This window comes from Globicephala melas, chromosome 4, assembly GCF_963455315.2.
Source record: "Globicephala melas chromosome 4, mGloMel1.2, whole genome shotgun sequence".
Taxonomy (NCBI): domain Eukaryota; kingdom Metazoa; phylum Chordata; class Mammalia; order Artiodactyla; family Delphinidae; genus Globicephala; species Globicephala melas.
The window spans coordinates 92,814,597-92,835,759 of NC_083317.1; the positions used below are offsets into that span (position 1 = coordinate 92,814,597).

Sequence of the window (21,163 nt, forward strand, 5' to 3'; positions counted from 1 at the left end):
CTTCCCTTCCTCAGGGCTCTTACTACCTTGTTGTTTTCTCTTTCTGTATCTGCTACCCACACAAGACAGGGAATGCTTTGAGGACAGCTCTTTAATGCCCTTTTTATCTCTGTATCTCCAGGGCCCACCACAGGGCCCTGCATAGAGTAGATGCTCAACAAAAGTGTGGAAAGAACCACAGAGCAGCAGCTGACAACCTACCTCTAGAGGAGACAGCCTGCAGCCCAGAAACTTGGCAGCTGTTGTATCAGTAGCCAAAGCATTCCCAAGGTTTACAGAGATTTGCAGAGGTACAGCATAGGCTGTTTTTTTTTTTTTTTTTTAAACAGATGGATAGAAAGTTTTAAACCATTGCTTCTTGGCAGAGCAACAAAGGTGGGCTCAGGCAACAGGACTGATATAATTATAGTTTTGGTTATGCCTGATGTGCATATTTTGTTCTCCAAACACATTTAAAGATTTAATTAAATGTTTTATTATAGGGAACACAGTGCCAAATATCAGCCTCATTACCTTTTTTTTTCTCACAGAAACAGCCATTCCCTCATTTTGTTTTGAGATTTCAATACAGATCAGGCTTACATTTGCTTGGTCATATTGACATGGTCACTAACAAAAATGTCCTGTTGGCTGTCACTGCAGGTTAAGCTCCCTGAGAGCAAAGAATATGTCCTGCCCAACTGAGCCTCCAGCAGTTCTGGACATGAGTGCTTTGTCCACAGTGGGCTCAGGCAGAGAGAAGAAACAGTCATGTAGGAAATCTGAAGCACCGCTTTCTGGATGCAGAACACAAAACAGAGCAAAGCAACATCAACACCAAAAGAATAATACATAAATATATAGATATACAGATAGATAGATACATAGATAGATAGATACATAGATAGATACATAGATAGATGATAGATAGATATAGATAGGGAAAAGCACGGCTTGGATAGTCAGAGTCCACTAATGGCAATATGAGGCCCCAGTAAATATTCCACATTTTACGTGTGTGTGTGTGCGTGTGTGTGTGTGTGTGTGTGTGTGGTGTGTGTGTTCGTGTATGTGTGTTTCCCTCAAAAAGCCCTTTGCTAAACTGCACAGCTGACCAAAGATCTTCATAAAATAAAAACAGGAAAAAAATCTCATCCCTGGTCTTTCAGAGTAAATTGAAATACAAAATATTTTAAATGGTCATTACAGAAAATATTCCTCTTCCGAATCCAAATTTATAGATATTTCAGTTCTCATTGAAATAAAGTTAATCCCCTAAATAAATGACTTCCAATTTTTTTTAAACAACAGAATCCCGCCCCTCCTTTCTTCTTTTTTTTTAAGAAATCTTGACACGGTAGGTAGTCTCTCCCTATATGTGTAAGGAATGAAAGCCAAGTTGTGCTGGTGGTGTGGATGTGTGAGGGCATGGCACTGGGTGATGGTGGGGACTTGGGTGTGGGTCAGGAGAGGTGCTGGCACTCAGAATCCTCAGGAACTGCCTGGCTTGTAAATTACTGTGCCAAAGGGACATATCAATTCTTTCTGGCCAAAGCTTAGAGCTGCAAACTGAGGCCTGACCTTTCACTACCTGGAACGATGGTGAGCTTGAAGAAGATGGTGAATGAGAACTTAGCAGGAATGGAGAGTGATCACTAGCCAGGGGCATTCCCCTTTCCACAGACCCGCTTCATGGGGACATATCTGTTCCTGAGAGGCCTAGGAATCCAAATCAGAAGGAGCATAAATGTTCTTAACAATTCTACCCAGGCCTCCCTCTTCCTTTCCTGGCAGCAGCAATATTTACAAATGCTTCATATCTACTTGGAAGTGTTACATTTGTCCTTGTGTCATCCCTGTGCTGTGCACACTTATCCCTCTATCCTCTCTCTTCCTCCTTCCACTTGGAGAACTTGGAAAAGAAGGTTCTAGAAGAGGAGCCCTGAACCGTTTTTGGAAGAACAGAATGTGAGCCAAAAAGAAGAGAGGGAAGGTATTTTTGTATCATCCTCCTAACTAGGAGACAATATGTCATTTCCTTTTTGACGTAACAGTGGCAAAAGTCTTTGCCTCAAAGGAAAGGGATGAAGGGGAGAGTGAAAACTTCTTCCTTCAGTCCTGAAACAAGGAACAGAATATTAAGACTATTATTGATTAATCAGTTTTTCTACTTTTGAAAATTATAATAATGGTTGCAAAGACCCCAGCCTTTTATTAAGATTTCTTTTTGTCATTGTTGAAAACTAATTTTTGCAACATTTCACATACTTTAATGAAAATTATGGGCTATAATTAAATTGCTCTAATGCTATCATTACATAGATACCAGATGAATAGGATTAAAGTGAACAAAGAAATAGCTCTTCAATTAAAAATTATTTTAAAAAGAACTTGGTCCAACTTCCTAAATATGACAAATGAAACAGTATTGAAAATCAATGCTACTACAGCTTTAAATTGGTAAGATCTTAATCTTAATTAAAACAATGTTTGCATGTAAGCAACCATCTGGATAAAATGTTTAAAATTCAGGGAAAATTTTTTAAAAGTCTGAATTATTTTGTCTACACAAAGTCAAACACTTAGATATTTAAAAGTATCTAGATTAATGCATAGTACACTATCTTGATAGAAAAATGCTTAAAAACAAATTAAAGGAACTTCTCAGTAGAGGAGAGAGAATCTGTGTCTATTAGAAGGACTGGATATCAAGTGAAATTTGAGTTTTGATTTGAAAAGAGCCCCAGCATTCCTAACTAGCAGCCATGTGACCTTGGGTAAGTTATTTAACCCCAACAAGCAATAATTCTTCAACTATAGAATGGGTATAATTATAACACCGTTTTGAGATCTTTCCAGGGATTCAGTTTGAATGAAAAAAATGGAAGAGTGCTTGGTATCCCTCAAGAACTCATATCCAACTAGAACCTCAGAATGTGACTTTACAAGTTAAATTGTGTTACCCCAAAATTCATATAGTGAAGTCCTAACCCTGAGTATCTCAGAATGTGACCTTATTTAGAAATAGTGTCTTACAGATATAATTAGTTAAGAGGAGGTCATTAGGGTGGGCCCTAACTCAATATGACTGGTGTCCTTATAAAAAGTGGTAATTTAACAATTCAAGAGCAAAAAAACACAAAAATCCAATTAAAAAACAGGCCGAGGATCTGACAGACATTTTTCCAAAGAAGACATGCAAATGGCCAATGAGTATGTAAGAAGATGCTCAACATCACTAATCATCAGGAAAATATAAATCAAAACTACAATAAGATACCACCTATAAGAATGGTAATTATCAAAAAGACAACTAATAATAATCGTTGGCAAGGATGTTGGGAAAAGGGAACAGTTGTGCATTGCTGGTGGGAATGTAAACTGGCACAGTCACTATGGAAAATAATGTGAAGGTTCCTCAAAAAATTAAAAATAGAACTACCATATGATTTAGCAATTCCACTTCTGGGTATTTATCTGAAGAAAACAAAAACACTAATTCGAAAAGATGTACCCACATGTTCATTGCAGAATCACTTACAATAGTCAAGATACGGAAACAACCTAAGTGTCCACTGATAGATAAATGGATAAAGAACACATAATAGAATACTATTAAGCCATAAAAAAATGAAACCTTGCCATTTGAGACAACATGGATGGGCTTTGAGGGCATTATGCTAAGGGAAATAAGTCAGTGAAAGACAAATACTGTATGATCTCACTTATAAATGTGGAATTTAAAAATCAAACAAACAAACAAACAAAAAAGCAAGCTCATAGATAGAACAGAGGCTGGGGGTGAGGGGTGGTTAAAATGGGTGAAGGGGGGGGTCAAAGGTACAAACTTCCAGCTATAAAATAAATAAGTCATGGGGATGTAAGGTACGGCATGGTGACTATAGCTAATAATACTGTACTGCATATTTGAAAGTTGCTAAATCTTAAAAGTTCTCATCATAAGAAAAAATGTATAGGGATGGCTGTTAACGAGACTTATTGTGGTGATTGTTTTACAATATATACAAATATCGAATCATAATGTTGTGCACCTGAAACTAATATAATGTTACATGTCAATCATGCCTCAATAGAAAAAGGGAGAATGTCCTGTGAAGAGATACAGGGAGAAGATAGCCATCTACAAGCCAGAGAGACCTACAGCAGAATCTTCTACACAGCCCTCAGAAAGAACCAACCATGCCAGTGTCTTGATCTCAGACTTCCAGCCTTTAAAACTGTGAGGCCAAAATTTTCTGCTGTGTAAGTCACGCAGTTTGTGATACTTTGTACAGCAACCCTAGCAAAGAAATGACCTTATTTGGAAATAGGGCCTTAGCAAATGTAATTAAGATGAAGTCATACTGGATTGGGAAGGGTCATAAATCTTATGACTGGTATTCTTATCAGAAGGCCATGTGAAGACACAGAGACACTGGGAGACACCCAGGGAAGAAAGCCACAGGACAACAGAAGTAGAGACTGGAGCAATACAACTACAAGCCAAAGAATGCCAATGACTTTTGGCAACCAGCAGAAGCTACAAAAAGAGGCAGGAAGATTCTCCTTTAGAGCCTCCAGAAGTAACCAAAACTGCCAACTCCTTGATTTTGGGCTTCTCCGCTCCAGAACTGTGAGCGAATAAATCTCTGGTGTTTAAAGCAACACAGTTTGTGGCAATTCGTTACAGCAGCCCTAGGAATCTAATATAGGGAGTATTACATAGAGTATTCTGTCCACTTACAAAGGACTATGTGAAGATTTATGATTAGAAATTATGCTTCCACATCTAGTCCAGAGCTTAAGATGATCAAATCCAGAATGAGATCATGTGATTGTTACTAGCAAATATATGTACTGGTGTGATTTTTGAAGTTGGTCATTTCCTAAACTACTTCAGCATGTACCTCCATGGGAGGAAGAAGAAGAGGGGGAGAAATATGAGAGGACAAAAGATTATCAACAAAATCTGTAAAAGAAAGTAATGTAGAAGTTAATTAAAGCAAAGATTACATCATAATTATGAAGCTAGTAGTATATTCTATATGTGAAAACAACACTTTAAAACACGTATCATTACACTGGATAGTAGAAAGGAAAGCATTTTCTACAGAGGATTTATTCTGTGACATAGCTCTTTTTGCTGGTGGCATGTCATATGTTTTCAACTTCAACCCCAATTTCTACAAGAAAAAAAGTATTTATTCTCTGGAAAAAATGAGTTGGACACCTATAACAGTCTTTTAATCATCAGCTTCAGGAGACTCTCTCTGCCTATCAGTAGACAATGGAACAATTGATGTTGTTCTTTTAAAACTTTACAACCCTTTTAGATCTGCTTCATTTCAGAGTTCCAACTTAAACTGTTTAGCTTTTAGAAGACTTAACCACATCTGTCCAAGGATACTAATTCAAATATGAAGCCAAATCTCTGGTTTAATCTGATTTCCCATTTATCTTCAGACCCCAAATAAACCAGACGTTTTAATTATTTCAGTATGTAGTGATTTTTCTACTAGCAAATTGGCCACCAAATTTTCTATTTGATCTGGGATCCCACATAAACAGAATTGTTATTGTTGCTGCTATATTGCTTTGCTTTATTCCCTCTGTTCTAAAATCATCTCCTTAAAGAAAATACAGTTGGCCACTAACAAATTACGTATATTTGGGCAGGATACTTAACCTCTTTGGTCCTCCATTTATTTCTGCATTTGTAAAGTGGGAATAAAAATCTCATAGGATTGTTGTGATATTAAATAAATGAATAAGGCTAAATGTCTAGAACATATTAAGAGCTCACCAATGCTAATTCTATCTCCACTTCCCTTAATGTTACACACTGAACAATTAAAATAGGAACAATCAGATGAGAATAGAATCATATTACTACTTCTACCCATGTACTCATACTCATGTACTCTGCCTAGCTACATGTTAATTTAAATTATCTACTAATGCTCTTTTTAATCTGAAACCTCCAATTGTATACTAGATCCCAACTTTCTCTAAAGATATTATTCTAGAAGTCTATCATCTTTCCTCTATATTTTTAATTGTTCCCTTCTTACTATATACAAACATTTCTCTTATTTAAATTTTCTTTTATTATAATAAAATTGCTTTACAATGTTGTGTTAGTTTCTGCTGTACAATGAAGTGAATCAGCTATATGTATACATATATCCCCATATCCCTTCCCTCTTGCGTCTCCCTCCCACCCTCCCTACCCCACCCCTCTAGGTGGTCAAAAAGCACCAAGCTGATCTCAGTGTGCTATGCGGCTGCTTCCCACTAGCTATCTATTTTACACATGGTAGTGTATTTATGTCAAACTTAATCATACAAACATTTCTCTATTTCTTCCATCTTAACCTATAGCAACAAAACAACCTCTATTGTCCTTACACTTCTATTTTTTCTGCTCCTTCTTACAGCAAAACTCCTTAAAATAATCATTTATGCTTAGTGATTCCAAATCTTCCGCCATTCTCTCTTCAACCCACTCCAGTGTGTCAGACCCACACCACCCCACAAGAGTTCATTTGGTAGAGTTTATCACTCTTGTCTATTTTGATGCATTTTCTTTACCTAGCTTCTAGGACAACAAAAATATATTGGTTTACCTCCCATCTCACATGTGACACTTTCTCAGTCTCCATAGTCTTTCCTTCTCTTCTTCCAGACCTCTTAATGTTGGAATGTCCCTGGATTAATCTTTGGTGTCATCTCTTTACTCTATTTTCATTCAATTCCTTTTATTCTCACTCAGACTCATGACTTTAAAACTCCACCTTCTATATCACAATGACTCCCAGATATATATCTCCATTTATACCTCTCTCCTGAATGCCAAACTGGTTCCTTGATGTCTACACTTGGATGTCTAAGAGTCACCTCAGATTTAACATGTCCAAGCTAAACATCATTCTTCTACTGTGCCTCCTCCTACACTATTCTACATTCCTTTTTTCTGTCTTAATTGATGGCAAATCTATTTTCCTAGACATTCAGACCAAAATCTAGGAATCTTCTCTGACTGCTCATTTTCTTTTACAATCCATAACCAAATGAGCAAGAAATGTGATGTTTGTAATATATCAAGACTATGACTTCCACTGTTACTCCTCTGGTCTGAGCCTGGACCAGGCTGACATCTTGTCCAAGCTACAACAACCTCTTCTTTGCTCTCCCGGTTCCTCCATACTCTCCTACAATCTACTCTCAATAAGTCAGTCAGAATGATCTCTTTAACATAAAGTCAGATCATTCTGAATCTCATTGCCTCGCTCTCTCTACTCTTTCCAGATTTACCATACCCCTAGTTGTTCCTTAAATACACAAGGCAGAATCTCATCTTAATGCCTTTGTGCTTGCTCTTTGTCATGTTCTTTCCTCAGATACTCATTTCGTTTCCTTCAGGGCTTTGTCCAAAAGAAGACAATACTGGCTAACTTATTTAAAATTACCTTCACCCTCCACACCAGCACACCCAAGCCTCCATACTCTGTTTATTTCTCATCTTCTTATACCCTCTAAATTTAGTTGTTTATTGTGTTTATTGTCTACAATGTGTCTCCACACACTAGCATATAAGCTCCAGAAGGGCAAGGATTTTTTAATTGCTTTTTTTTTTCACTGATGTATCTCAGGGGCCTAGAGCAGTAATCTAATCAGTACGGAGTAAGGACTCAATAAACATTTGTTAAGTGAATAATAAATCAGATAGAAATGTATAAGCATGAAGGAAGAGCATTCTGGAATATAATCCCCTTTTAAAATCCTAAACACACTGACAGTGATAGCAGTCATTTTTATACATATCTAATTAGGAAAAAAATCAGTCTCTATGTTCAACAAATGACCAAATAAACCCTAAATTTATGGAAAAGGCTCTTGAATGAATTCAATATTATCTCAGGTAAAGACTACTAAGCAGAGTGTGTAAATGTTAAATACTTATGAAAATCAGGAATAAAATTCTCAAGGAGTCAAGAACTGTACCACAGCCATCTACAGAGATTGTAATTTTCTATACAATAAAATTGGGGTAAGTGAAAAAAGTGAGTTAACTTATGCAGAAACGAAAATTAATTCTGTATTCGTCTCACACGAGCTATGCAAATTATAGTCAAAGTACTGGAGAAATACAAAGCTAAACAACTCTAGGGTATCCGTAAGCCAATCAATTTGCTGTGGATTCTCCGGGTCTCTTGTTCCTCTTCTCATGTTTACTGCCTAATATTTGACCACTTTACGGTTTGTTGGCAACTCTCATAAGAGAGTGAACTAGAGAAGCAAAATGAAACATAAGCAAATTAAAGCTACTCCTGATAGCAGCCAGGAGGAATACGCTGGGATCTTTGTCTGGACAGTGAGAAAACGTGTACTATTTAAAAGTATTCACTAAAATGTGTACTAAGCATGTTTTCTGGAAATCAGTTGCTAACATTGGCTTGACCCAATTCAATAAGGTGAGCATTAAACCCATCTAAAATAGAGTCAACTGATAGAATAAAAAGAATTCACAATATATTTGAATGTGCAAAAGCAAGCAGGAAGAAAAGGAGGGTAAAGGGGTGGAGACATACAAGCCTCTGCTGTAGAAATCATCTACAGGATGTAATTTAACATAATGGAAATGCATCTAATATAAGCAAGAACTAGGGCCAAACCTGACTCCACCCACTTACTAGCAGTAGAAACTGGGTCAGAATGCTTAACTCTGAGAACCTTCTTTCAAATTTGTAAAATAAGGACAGTCATATACTTTCTTCATAAAGTTTGGTGATAAATTATGTCAGTCTCTACGTCCAAATTCTAGCTTCTATCACATGTTGCCTGCCTATTTGGCCAAGTGCTGACAGTTATCTCATTTTAAGCACTCATCCTTTCTTTCAGTTTTTCAAGGATAAAGCCCTGAAGAAATATCTACAAGAGTAGTTAACATATGGCTAAAACTATCATGGGAAATTTAAAAAGATGGATTAAAAAGTGCAACTGGGACCTTTTGTAAATGAGAGGCAGCCTATTGGTAAAAATATGTTTTTTTTTCAATTGTATAGGAAAAATAGTATAAAAGTTCTGTTTAAAAATTACAGCAAAGCATCTTTTGGAGGAGGGAGAAGATGTTCTTCCTTTCATACAGATTAAAGTGCAGAAAATGCTCTGTTCTTTGTAAACTTACTTGAACATAAGTTCTATGGGAAGAGAGATCTTTGTTTCATTCATTACTGATAGTGCATATAATAGGCAATTAAGAAACAGATTTGAATGAATACAGCATACACAGATTGGCACAAGGGTGGTGGTCCATCTGCCTCTGCAGATGACCATACACAATTAAAAAAAAAAGAGATAAACAATAAGCCAGAATTTTATTAGCACCTAGATAAAATGCAACACAACTATTTCTATACTTCCTAAACTTCCACAATTCTGTTGAAGAACTCTAAGTCCATATGCAGTATATATATTAGCATATGCATAAATATGAAATAACTAATATTTTTTGAACCAGGAAAATATGATTTCCTGAAGTGAATAGACCCTTCACGATAGAGAAGGAAAAAAAAGCTGAAAGTTTGGGGGAAAAAGTTCTATTCCTCTGCTTAAAAGTCAAGCTCTAAACTTTGATTTTGTTTATTTTTTAAAAAAACTATTTATATAGAAAATTACATTTAAATTATTTATTATTTAGATGTTAGGATAATATACAAAGAGCTAATAAACAGCATAACTTAGTTATAATAATATATTAAATACCAAAGTGAACAAATGTTTTAGAATTCTTAATATGAAAACACAGTAGATTTGGACTATAAACCACAGACTGATGTAGGTATCTATAGATCTTGTCCTCAGGCTAATTATAAAGTAGTTAAAAGTTTGCCAAAGTAAATAGCACAGCCTACATACTTCTTTGCCAACTCTCTCATAAAGCAGATGGAACCAACCATCGAAAGAACCATGAAAAAGAATTTTTTAATGAATCCATTTCTTTCTGAAGTTGTATGAGAAGAAGGTCACTTTCTCACTTACTAGCTTACCTTTTGATGTCCTTATCAATTTTTAATTGTACACATTTTTATGTATTATGCTATATTTATGCATTCTTCAATGGCATCTTTATTTATGACTTTGTGAATCAACATCTTTGTGATAGGAGGCAAAAGTCACTTAGCTAATTACACGTGCTTGATAAGCTGCATAATAATAACCACTGCAGTACTGTACATTAGTTGAAAGCATATAAATTACTGCAGTTATTCTCATTGGGGAAAAAACAAGAGACTTTTTTAGTTATCTAAAACATCTTTGTTGCCTCCATATCCACCTTCTTAAGTATACTATTCTTTTAACCCAAATCATGACATTAATAATAAAATAAAGGTTAAATTCCATTCTATCAGTCTGACCAAAGAAATAAGAACAAAAACAAAGCAAAATTCAATTTAATGCAAATACGTCTGATCTGCAATTGAGGATTTGGTGATATGAAGCTTCTTCCACATAATGCAATCCCAGTGAAAAAAAGCAGTTTAGACGTTCCCCACCCCACAAGAATGTTGTAATGAAATCTGACTTGGTCCAGCCAGGAGATTAGAAATGCACAGAGAGAGAGAGAATGTACAGAACTGGAATATTAATATGACTTCTGTATGAAGATTGAAAATTCTACAAAGTTATAATAAGGTCAAAATAACACAGATAATTTACTGCCAGAGAAAATCATACTCTCCTATGAGTGATTTACTAGATGTTCTATAAAAATGGAGTGTGGACAAGCTACATTCAGATGCAAGCCTGCAGCTGTCAGTGTCTACATTTGCTCAATCTGGCTAGAGGATGCTTTGAAGGTTGATTTAATTGTAGCTTCTGAATCATGTTCTTCCCTATGCTTTAAATTGTTTAACATAAATATAAAAATGTTAAAGCAATTTTAAGACTGTAAATATTTAGTATAAAAAGCTGCAAAATCTCATTTTTTTCTGGAAGAGTGACTGAAAACAGAAAGACTGTCTGGGAAAAAATACCATTACTTAATAATGGTAATTGCCCAACAGTTATGGAAAATTTACCCTTACATGAGAAAGTTCATAGGGTGTTCAGAAGGAACTAAGGATAAACAAACAAAAAACTAGGTTTGTGACTGAACTGATCAATTTTAACAGAAACAGGAATCTATTATCTGTAGAAAAGGGTTCAGAGATCAAAGCTGAACAGCTGGGAAGGCAGCATCTTTGGGTTCCCTGCAGGCAATGTAACAACCTAAGTATCTTTTTCTGTATACACAAACTCAAAGCAGAGATTCAACTCCTGTCCATGCCACCAGCGCCAGCACACAGGGCACCACCAATGAGCTTTGTCAATGTCATCTACTCAGCTAGAGCTCTCCTCAACCATCTTTCTATTCTTTGACAGCCTTCAATAAATTCCAAATATCGCCTAACCATTCACTTCCCAGCGTCAGCAAATCATCCTTAGGGAGAATATCTTGTTCTTCCTCTGCAAGCTGTTTCCCCCATTTTTTATTTTCACTTTTATACATACCTCCTTTTCTACATATTTTCTTGCCGGGTTTTCTGGCACATTCCTTGGATATTCTTTTTACTGAAAAATGAATAGAAGACTAGAAAATAACATGGCGCTCCATCACAGACCGCCGGAACATGCAACACCACTATCTAACTTAATACGCTCCTGCATTTACTGAGTGCGAAAGATCCCCAATTCGGTGAGCCTGCACATGCAATGGAGAAATGTTGATGCATCTTCTCAGAAGTCATTCGGTAGGAAATGGAAATTAGGAACCCATTTCTACCTAAATATACGTGCTGCAGAGGAAAGAAAATGAGTAGGCACAGGAAAAAAATAAGAACGCCAACACACATAAACAAAAAGAGCTGCATGCACACATGTAAAATATGTCTACATGCCGACAGGAAAAGCCATGCATGCTACCAGTACACATGAATTAATATTGTTAGAATAGAAAAATATAAATATATCTCCCTGTTTTTCCTGTAGTAAACTCACCATCCTCAGTTGGGACGTATATATTTAAATACAGGCAATCTTCACTCTGGTCTTGTACGTACGATGAAACCACATCCAAGTTATTAGTAAACCACACAGGAAGCATGACTTCTGGCAATCTGCCATCAATGATATTCTGGGGACACACAGGAGCAAACTGAGTAGCATTCCTGATATCTGACCAAGGAGATGGTGGTTCTGGAGGCTGAAAACGATGTTCTCCTGTTGGCGGGGCTGCATATGGAATGCCAAGAAACTGAATAACTGGACCCAAAATTTCATTATTGAGTTCTTTCTTAATCCCTCTTATCTTGCCGAAGTTGGTAGTCACCAGTGGGTCTCCATCATCCAATTTTTGTGAGAGCACGTGAGCAGCCTGAAGCAAACAGCCCAACACACAAAGAGTCAATGAGGTACCCAATCCCCTGTGTACCAAGCATGCCATTACTGCTCTCCAAACATAAGCTGGCCACATGCATCTGGGCAGTGCCATGGTCCCACATCAGTTGTGTAGTTGTCTGGTTGCAGTGAGGCAAAGGTGTTTGTATCCACTTGAGAAAAACCGTATAACGGTAGAATACACCTCAGATTTCTCAAAGGCGAGCTTGTCAAGAAAAGCTCAGAAAGCTCTTCATGCAGCCAGTATCTCCCATTGATTTCACATGTATTGAAGTAGCATCTTCAATCATCGCTATTTATCAGGCCATATCCTATTGACCATTCTGTTTTCCATAGTAGCAACATAGTGAGAGTGGCCATTGACTGTACATTTCCCTCTTATAAATCAAATCCAGTTAGCTGCAGGTCTATATCCTAGAGAAAATGAAAATAAATCATTAGTACAAACAAGCTAAAATAGACAGAGTGATAACTAGATGTTTTACAAGCTACAGAAATACTTTTATAGGCTGGACTCAGGTGAGTTAAATACTACCATAGGAAAATTATGGTTTGATGTGAGATGACAGATGAAATCACCGATAATTAGAATATTGAGAAACTTGCCTCCTGGCTTTATACACACTTAATAGAAAGCAGGCCTTGTTAAAATATACAGTTTCAGGAGCATTTCACAATATAGTTTTCTTAAAATACTGAAGGTTATGTGTGAAGTTTTCCCTTTATTGAAAGTCTTCAATCACTTTAAGGGACCACAGTATTAATCACCAAACATACTAAAAATTAGAATTCAGTAGCAGAAAAACTTTTTAAAAATATTGGTAGGGGGCTTCCCTGGTGGCGCAGTGGTTGAGAGTCCGCCTGCCAATGCAGGGGACACGGGTTCGTGCCCCGGTACGGAAGGATCCCACATGCCGCGGAGCGGCTGGGCCCACGTGAGCCATGGCCGCTGAGCCTGCGCGTCCGGAGCCTCTGCTCCGCAACGGGAGAGGCCACAACAGTGAGAGGCCCGCATACCGCAAAAAAAAAAAAAAAAAAAAAAAAAAAAAAAAAAAAAATATATATATATATATAGGTAAGGAATTAGTGGAATGTAAACAAACTTTTTAAGAATGACTATATATATTAAACAAACAAATAAAAGGATGGTTCCCCAATCCTGTGCTATATAGAAAAAACAAAGATTATGCTAGAACAAGAAAACCAATATTAGCTCAACTATGATCATTTACATGCAACTACCTTATAAGGTCATTCACCTTAAATTAAGATTCAAGAATTTAAAAGACAAAATGCCTTTAGACACAACTTGAAAAAGAGACAGAAGTTGGCATCATTTTTTGCAGACTTTTTCTTTTTACCATCTAGCTAGCTATATATTTTAGATATCAGTAAATCTGCAACAGGAAAATTAACTTCTGAGTCAGTCAATATATTTTAAATTACAAATGTTCTCACTACCTGTTAAAGGTCAAAGGAACAACACAAAAAGAAGAGTGCGGCAGTTTCAAAGAGCAACCATACCTAATCATAGCGTTGCATACTGACATTAATCAAACATCTAACACTCTTTACCCAGTCCAACTTAGGATGCGTCAGAATAAAATGTAACATTCAGTGCAATGCAATTCACAGTGTAATCTTGCGTTAACTGCAAAATAGCACACAACTGGACAAATCTGTCTTTTCTTGTTCAAGCAATGTTTTAAAGTGCATAGTTTGAAAATAACAGTGTTGATTTGTATTATAGATGGTTCTATCCTGTCATATTATGGGGAAGATTCCTGAAGAAGTGCTGGTCTGGCAGTGAGGCTGTCCTGACTTTATATTATTGAAAAGGAGATTGCAAAAACTATTTAGGGCAGCAGGAGATTTGGTTCAAGCCTGGTGTTCCTTTAGCTCTGAACAATTCATCACAGATGGCAATAAGATAAATGCCTTTCTTCAAGAATACTTGTCTGTGTTAATGCTCATACCTTTGTTGTGAAAGCACATTAACATACAAAAGACAGGCTTAGACCCATCCCATTTCTGTGCCAGAACTCTAGCATGTATTGAAGATTTAGCTACACAAACCCACTTCTGTTAAGAGTACATAATGCTCATTCTTGCACAGAATCGTGGTGGGCCACAGCATGACTCAGTCTTCCCTACTCACCTTTTGGTGTTAAAGAGCAGCATTTTGATACCTAAAATAGAGAACCTGTGGTGAGGACTTAAAAATTTCCATCACCATATTTTATTCAGCTTAATTTTCAAATACAGTGATTTCTAAAAATTCTTCTTTACATACTTGGTATCTCATCCAGAATAAAAAGTACTTGATTGGCATATGGACACCAAGGGGGGAAAGTGGGGTGGGGTGGTGGTGGTGGGATGAATTGGGAGATTGGGATTGACATATATACACTAACATGTATAAAACAGATGACTAATAAGAACGTGCTGTATAAAAAATAAATAAAATAAAATTTAAAAATTAAAAAAAAGTACTTGTTTGGTTACTAACAAAATAACGCTCATTTTTGTACTCACAAATCCTTAACTGTGTTAAAAATAAAAGGGCTGCTGTTTCCCACTTTAATGTGCTACTTTAACACAAACTGTGGAGGATGAGAATTCTGCATTCCATGGTAAATTTTCAAATTCTAATGGTTAGCTTTTAAGGTTACATAAATATCCCATTATACATGGGCTTACCTGTATAATTACAGTATCGACCCCAAATATTTTTCAGAGGTCACTGTTATAATAATAACAGTTGCCCAAGTTTAATGTAAAAATATGGCTTGTTTAAATAACTGAAAATTTACATACATACGTGTATATATATGCCTAAATATAAAGACTTTCAAATTTGTTGGCAGGGTTTTTTTTTTTCCCTATTTATTGGTGCTTTATTAGTACAGTATATGCCAAACCCTTAGTTTTTAGGCATTTACATCTCATTTACAACAACTCTAAAAACTAGCTTCAACAGTTATCTCCTTTTTGCTTACAAGGAACTGAGACTTAGAGGTTAAGTGTCTTGGCCCAGGTCTCTCAGCTAAACAACAGCAGATCCAGGAGCCCACTGGCATCTAATTTAAAGGCCATCCCCTTGATCATTACACATGATACAGTCTCTCACTTCACAATGAACACTTTTTTAAAAACTGATCCTAGTGCATTTAAAATTGAATTGTAAAAGTGTTTTATGTTCCTTCAGAAGACAGAATGGAGGTAAATACTCTGACGATTTCATAGAAACAGAAATTTAAATGGTCTACCTTGTTCTTACTGGCACTTTAGATTTTGTTACCTTTTTTACCTTTTTTTACTTTACATTGAATGCAGTGATTGGGTATGTATATGTGTTTACGCAAGATCATGTTAAAATAATGAGTAACCCCAAAAATCCCAACTTCATAATAGGATAAATGTCCATTAACAGATATTGATAAATCAATTATGATATATTCACAAATTAGAATTCTATACTTCAGAGCAAATAAAGAACCTAGACCTAAATATATCAGCAAGAATAAATCTCAATATTTTTGAAAAAGATTAGATATAGTAAAATGCTATTTAAATAAAGCTTAAAATATGAAAAACAAAACTATATATTATTCACAGATGCATAAATATGTAATAACAGAATATTTGCTATCCATGGGTAGGGAGAAAAGGGTATGAAATTAGTTCTAGCAATTAATGTTATTAATTGATTAATCGGAACTCTGAATGATAATCTGGGGTGAGGCCTTAAAAGACCACAATTAACTACAGCAAGTTTTACAAATCTAAGATTTGATGGTGTTGGGTGACACACGCAAACACACACAAGCACACACATCTTTGTTATGGAATTCTCTGTATTTTTCTGTATGTTTGAAATATTTTATAATAAATACATTAAAATAATGAGGTCAGAAAAGCCTTATTCAGTAGTCCAGGCAAGTAGATGAGCTTATCAAGCCACACAGGACTAGCTTTCTCTGACTTTGCAGTAGGTGGAGATACTAGCTCACAAATTCTTCCATTATTCTTCCCTTTGGGTTAAAGCATGCGCAATCCCACTGAGATAAATAAAACAAAAATAAATAACATTTAAAAAAACATAATAGATGGGAATATATTACCTCCTTGCATTAATTTATCATAACACCTGGTCCATCAACTAGTTTGTTCCTGAGTGACCCAGATCAAAGAGATGATGCTGGAGAGAGTAGAGAGAAATTTCTAGGACATTAAATAATCACAGTGGGTGGCCACATGCATCCAATTTTTCCTTCACTCAACAAACATTTATTGGATATCTATAACGTATAAGCTATTGTGCTAAATCCTATGAGAATTTAAAGATAAGTACAATCTAGTCATTATTCCCAAGCAGCTACAATATTGTAAAGATCTGAATTGACTACACGCTTATCACCAGAGCTGCATGGAGCTTGGCCAATGCTACACAACTGATGGTTGTTATTTACCATAGTTATGTTCTATAAAGTCACTGCAAACACTGAATTAGAGAATATGAATCCATTGCTCCGAGGGAAATGCATGTGTATACATACATGCATGTGTGAATGTGTATGTGCATATACACACAAACATATATTATATATACATATTTCACATAGTTACAAATTATCATCTTAAACCCTTAAAACAATTCATCCTAGTAGAGTCTATTTTCTTTATTTTACAAAAGAGAAAACAAAGTTCAGAAGTGTTTAGTGACTTGTCTGAGGCCACCTCACTGATAGATGCCAGAATTGGGATTCAAATCCCCTCCACCGGGCCCCAGAGCTGGAGCTTCTTTCACTATACTGCATTCTCTACCATCTCCATCCTCTGTTCATCTCTGCGTGAGAGCTGAAACCAGAAGTCACATCATCACCTTGCTCAACCTCAGCAGGAAGCACGCTCATGGGGTGACTCACATTTTTTGTTGCTTTGCTCATGTCTGTGAATGACTGCAAAAGCACCATGAGTATTGACTTTGGGGCTATGAATAAATTTTAGTGAACATGCAAATTTGCAATCCAGATCCAGAAATAAATGACTGACTGTATTAACTAAAGATAAATAATGTTTCATACCTATGAATCTATAAGTTGAAGTCAGAACATAGCCTGGCAACAGCACTTAGTAATAATAATCGGATTTAAGAGCTGGATTTAGTAATAATAATTTAATAATAATTGCATTTAGTAATAACTGGATTCAGTGGAGTGTGGCAGTTTACAATGGCCAATGCTGGCCATGTAACTGAAATGCGCTTATGGGAACGGCTCACTGTAAGAGAACCTGACCACCAGCAGATTGTGGGCTTCCTATACCAAGATGTTTCACATGCACACTGTTGGTGGTTCAAGACCTGGAGACAAGGGGTATCCCGTGGGATCCAGGAACGGGAGAACAAAGAAGCCTGAGTCTGAGATTTACAGACCCTATTCAGTGCATACCCTTCTCCTGCTGTTGCTCTATTATATTATTTGCCTGTAATAAAGCTGTCCAGTGAGTATAACCTATCTGAGTCCTGTGGGTCAGTTCAGTAACTGACCACTTAAAGTAAATAATGTGTAATTAATTCACATAGTAATTAAAAATGAGATGAATACACAAATGAATGCAATCAGAAAAAAAAGTGTTCTTAGGCTTTAAAAGGAGAGACAGGTCTACCTTGAATTAGTGGATAAGGAAAGAGTTCATGAATCAAGGGGAATATGAGCTGGGCCTCAAAGAATTGGACAAACACTGATGGTTACAGAAGGGGTTCCAGGTAGAGGGCATATTCTAGAAACAGTGGAAAAGATATGTAGTGGTAGTGTGGTGTTCAACCTCCCTGGGAGCAGCTCACACTCCAAGTAGAAAGTCCACACCAGTGTAGAAAGGTCTGGTCTTCTTGCTTCAATGCAGACCCACTCTGAGGGGCCATCCCAGACCCAAAGCTCCCTGTGGAAAGGGGCCGAGGGAGGAGTTGGTTGTGATTCCCTGACTGCCCTCCCAGGTGTTTTTCCCAATGGTATGTCCAAATAAACTTTAAGCAGGCAAACCTCCATCTCAGAGTCTTTTTATTTTTTTTTCCCTGGGAAACCTGACCTACGACAGAAAGGAAAGCAGCAGCCACATTTGAGGAGGGCACAGTTTAGTTTGGGCAGAACACAGAGTAAATGAGGTTGAGCACTGGATGAGACTGGAAAGGCAGGTTACAGCCAAATCAAGCAAGCCCTTAATTAAAAGGCTAAAGAGTTTGGATTTTATTCACTGGATGATGAAAAGCCATTAAATGTTCTTAGCAGGGGAAGAGTATTATCAAATCTATTCACAAGAAAATTAAACTGGCAGTACTGTGGAGCAGAGATACCCAAAGCAGTGTGTTCATACCCCACCACAAGAGTACCAGATGAGAGAAGGGAAGTAAATCATTGAACTTCTATGTATTGTAATTTTTTTATAAAGCAAAAAGAGGAAGAAATTAAGCTTTGCTAATATGAATATATGGTTTCATGCCAGTGTCTTCACGTGGTTGTGTGATGCACAAAACACTTGAGATGTTCTTTGGAAGGTGATGGTTCTACACTGCGGTGGGTTTGCCAGCAGGTGGCATTTTGTTGTTGTTACCGCTCCTTTTCAATGTTTGGTGATGTATTAGAGTTAATATCACTGGATAAGCAGATGTATACCTTTTTCATCATGTTTTAGTTCATGTAACACTCAAAAAATTGGCTACTACATTAAGATTTTCCCACAAGATATACATTAAAGGAAATACTAGTAATAGAATAAGGACAGGGCTTCCCTGGTGGCGCAGTGGTTGAGAGTCCACCTGCCGATGTAGGGGACACGGGTTCGTGCCCCGGTCCAGGAAGATCCCACATGCCGCGGAGCGGCTGGGCCCGTGAGCCATGGCCGCTGAGCCTGCGCGTCCGAAGCCTGTGCTCCGCAACGGGAGAGGTCACAACAGTGAGAGGCCCGCGTACCGCAAAAAAAAAAAAAACAAAAACATATATATATATATATATATGGACAAAAACAGAGCAGAAATGAAACTTCTCCTAGTTCTAGCATAAGTTCTTTTTCAGCTACATTGCAAGACTGAAAATAATGGCTATCTAATCATATATAATAACAAGCAGACAAAAATATTTGCAAACATCATAAAGATAATTTTGAAATGCAAATTTATATCCATTTTAGTAGCTGTGAACTGTGCCCTAAGAATCTCTACATCTTGAGCTATTAATGAATCATGGGAAGAAGGCATCAAGTTTATGTTAAAAAAAAAAAAAAACTGACATCTTTCTCATCACTTAGTGTCTATTTTTGTGTATGTTTTGCAACCTGATGGTAGAGATATTTATGTAGGAGTATAAGTATATATTTTATACTTTTTTATGATTTGGTTATCAAAAACAGAGGATTATGTGACCACAAAGGTGTGGAAACCATTACTTTAGTGAATGAATTGGTGGGAAAGAAACTGCAAACAGTTTTATTTTCATGTACAGTTTGAAGTACAGCTAAATACATCCACATTTATGTGAAAATGACATCAAGAAAAGCTAACATTATAGATCATCAAATATTTGCCAAGCTCTGTCCAAAGCACTTTATATTCAGTCCTCACAACAAAATTATAAGCCAAGTATTATTATCTGAGATGAGGAAAATGAGGCTTTATGTGGTTAGATAACTTTCTTAAGGCCACAAAGCTAAAATAAATAAATAAATAAATAAAAAGGCAGACTCCCTAACTCTAAAGAATATGTCCTGAACCTTTATGATACATGACATTTTGCTTTGCTCCTGAATGAGACAAACTCAATAAAGTCGTACGCTCAGTTTGGAGGTATTCAGGAGAGTGAAATACACAGGACACCAACAGGAGGGAAATAGGAAGGTGGCTGATTAGCTTGCTGAGGTTAATTAATAGGCATCATTTGGAGCGGCTCCAAATGGTGTGGTATTGAAAGTTTTTCCAGCAACATTCCATAACCTGGGTCAGAGAGTAAATGACAGCAGTTAGGAATAGGGATAAGCAAGGCAAGAATGGTAGAATTTCAAGGAGCAAAGGTTTTAAGAAATGGTAATTCTAGTGTTGAATAGATTAACTAAATCTGGGTAGGAAGGCAGGCAGAACCAGAAGGGTACAAGGAGAAAACGTAAGAAAGAATTAGAAGCAAAAATCACAAAGATGGGAATATCAAAGTTCAAAACCTTAATCATGTAGAAGTTCAAGGTCTATCACAGCCCATGTTGTGGCCATGCCAACCCGTAGCTATGGACAACATGGTGACAAGTATATACTGGCATGATCATCGTTAATTAATTAATAACTTGATTAATGCTAGCACCAACAAGTATGGACTGGGGCCAGTGAGCTAACTATATCATCTCATTTAGCTGTGTCTAAATACCATGAGTTAGAGACAATTATCATCTCTATGTAACAGATAATTAAACTAAAGATCAGAAACACAAAACCACTGAAACACTTTTCAACAAAAAAAGAAAACATTTTTATGAACGTAGGGAGTTCCAACAAATAGAAAGAGATAAGGCAGAAGAATTTAGAGACTCTAAAGATAAACCCTGCCTCTTCCTCAATTCTATCCAGAGCCTCCTTCTAGGAGGAAGGGTAAGCAGGCCTCAGTGGGTTCCCAGGTTACATCCTGTTCTCCCTTCCTTCACAGAACATGTAAGCAGGGTTCTACTTGTTCTCTCTCTCCTTGGGCTATTTCTACTCTGAATGAAC

General features: G+C 36.7%; 1 protein-coding gene across 9 annotated transcripts in view; it reads right to left on the reverse strand.

Annotated features, from left to right (window-relative positions):
* The window catches only part of NLGN1 (neuroligin 1), an 890,617-nt gene that overhangs the window by 701,026 nt on the left and 168,428 nt on the right, over positions 1-21,163 (reverse strand). For 6 of the 9 annotated variants that reach the window (XM_060298408.1, XM_060298403.1, XM_060298411.2 and 3 more), the window contains exons 2-3: positions 12,019-12,831; positions 11,533-11,592 (exon numbers count right to left, since the gene is read on the reverse strand). In XM_060298408.1, the coding sequence (XP_060154391.1) occupies positions 11,533-11,592; positions 12,019-12,511 (553 nt within the window). In that variant the 5' untranslated portion in view covers positions 12,512-12,831. The remainder of the gene's footprint in view (positions 1-11,532; positions 11,593-12,018; positions 12,832-21,163) is intronic. The other 3 variants (XM_060298409.1, XM_060298410.1, XM_060298412.1) reach the window with 1 other exon arrangement.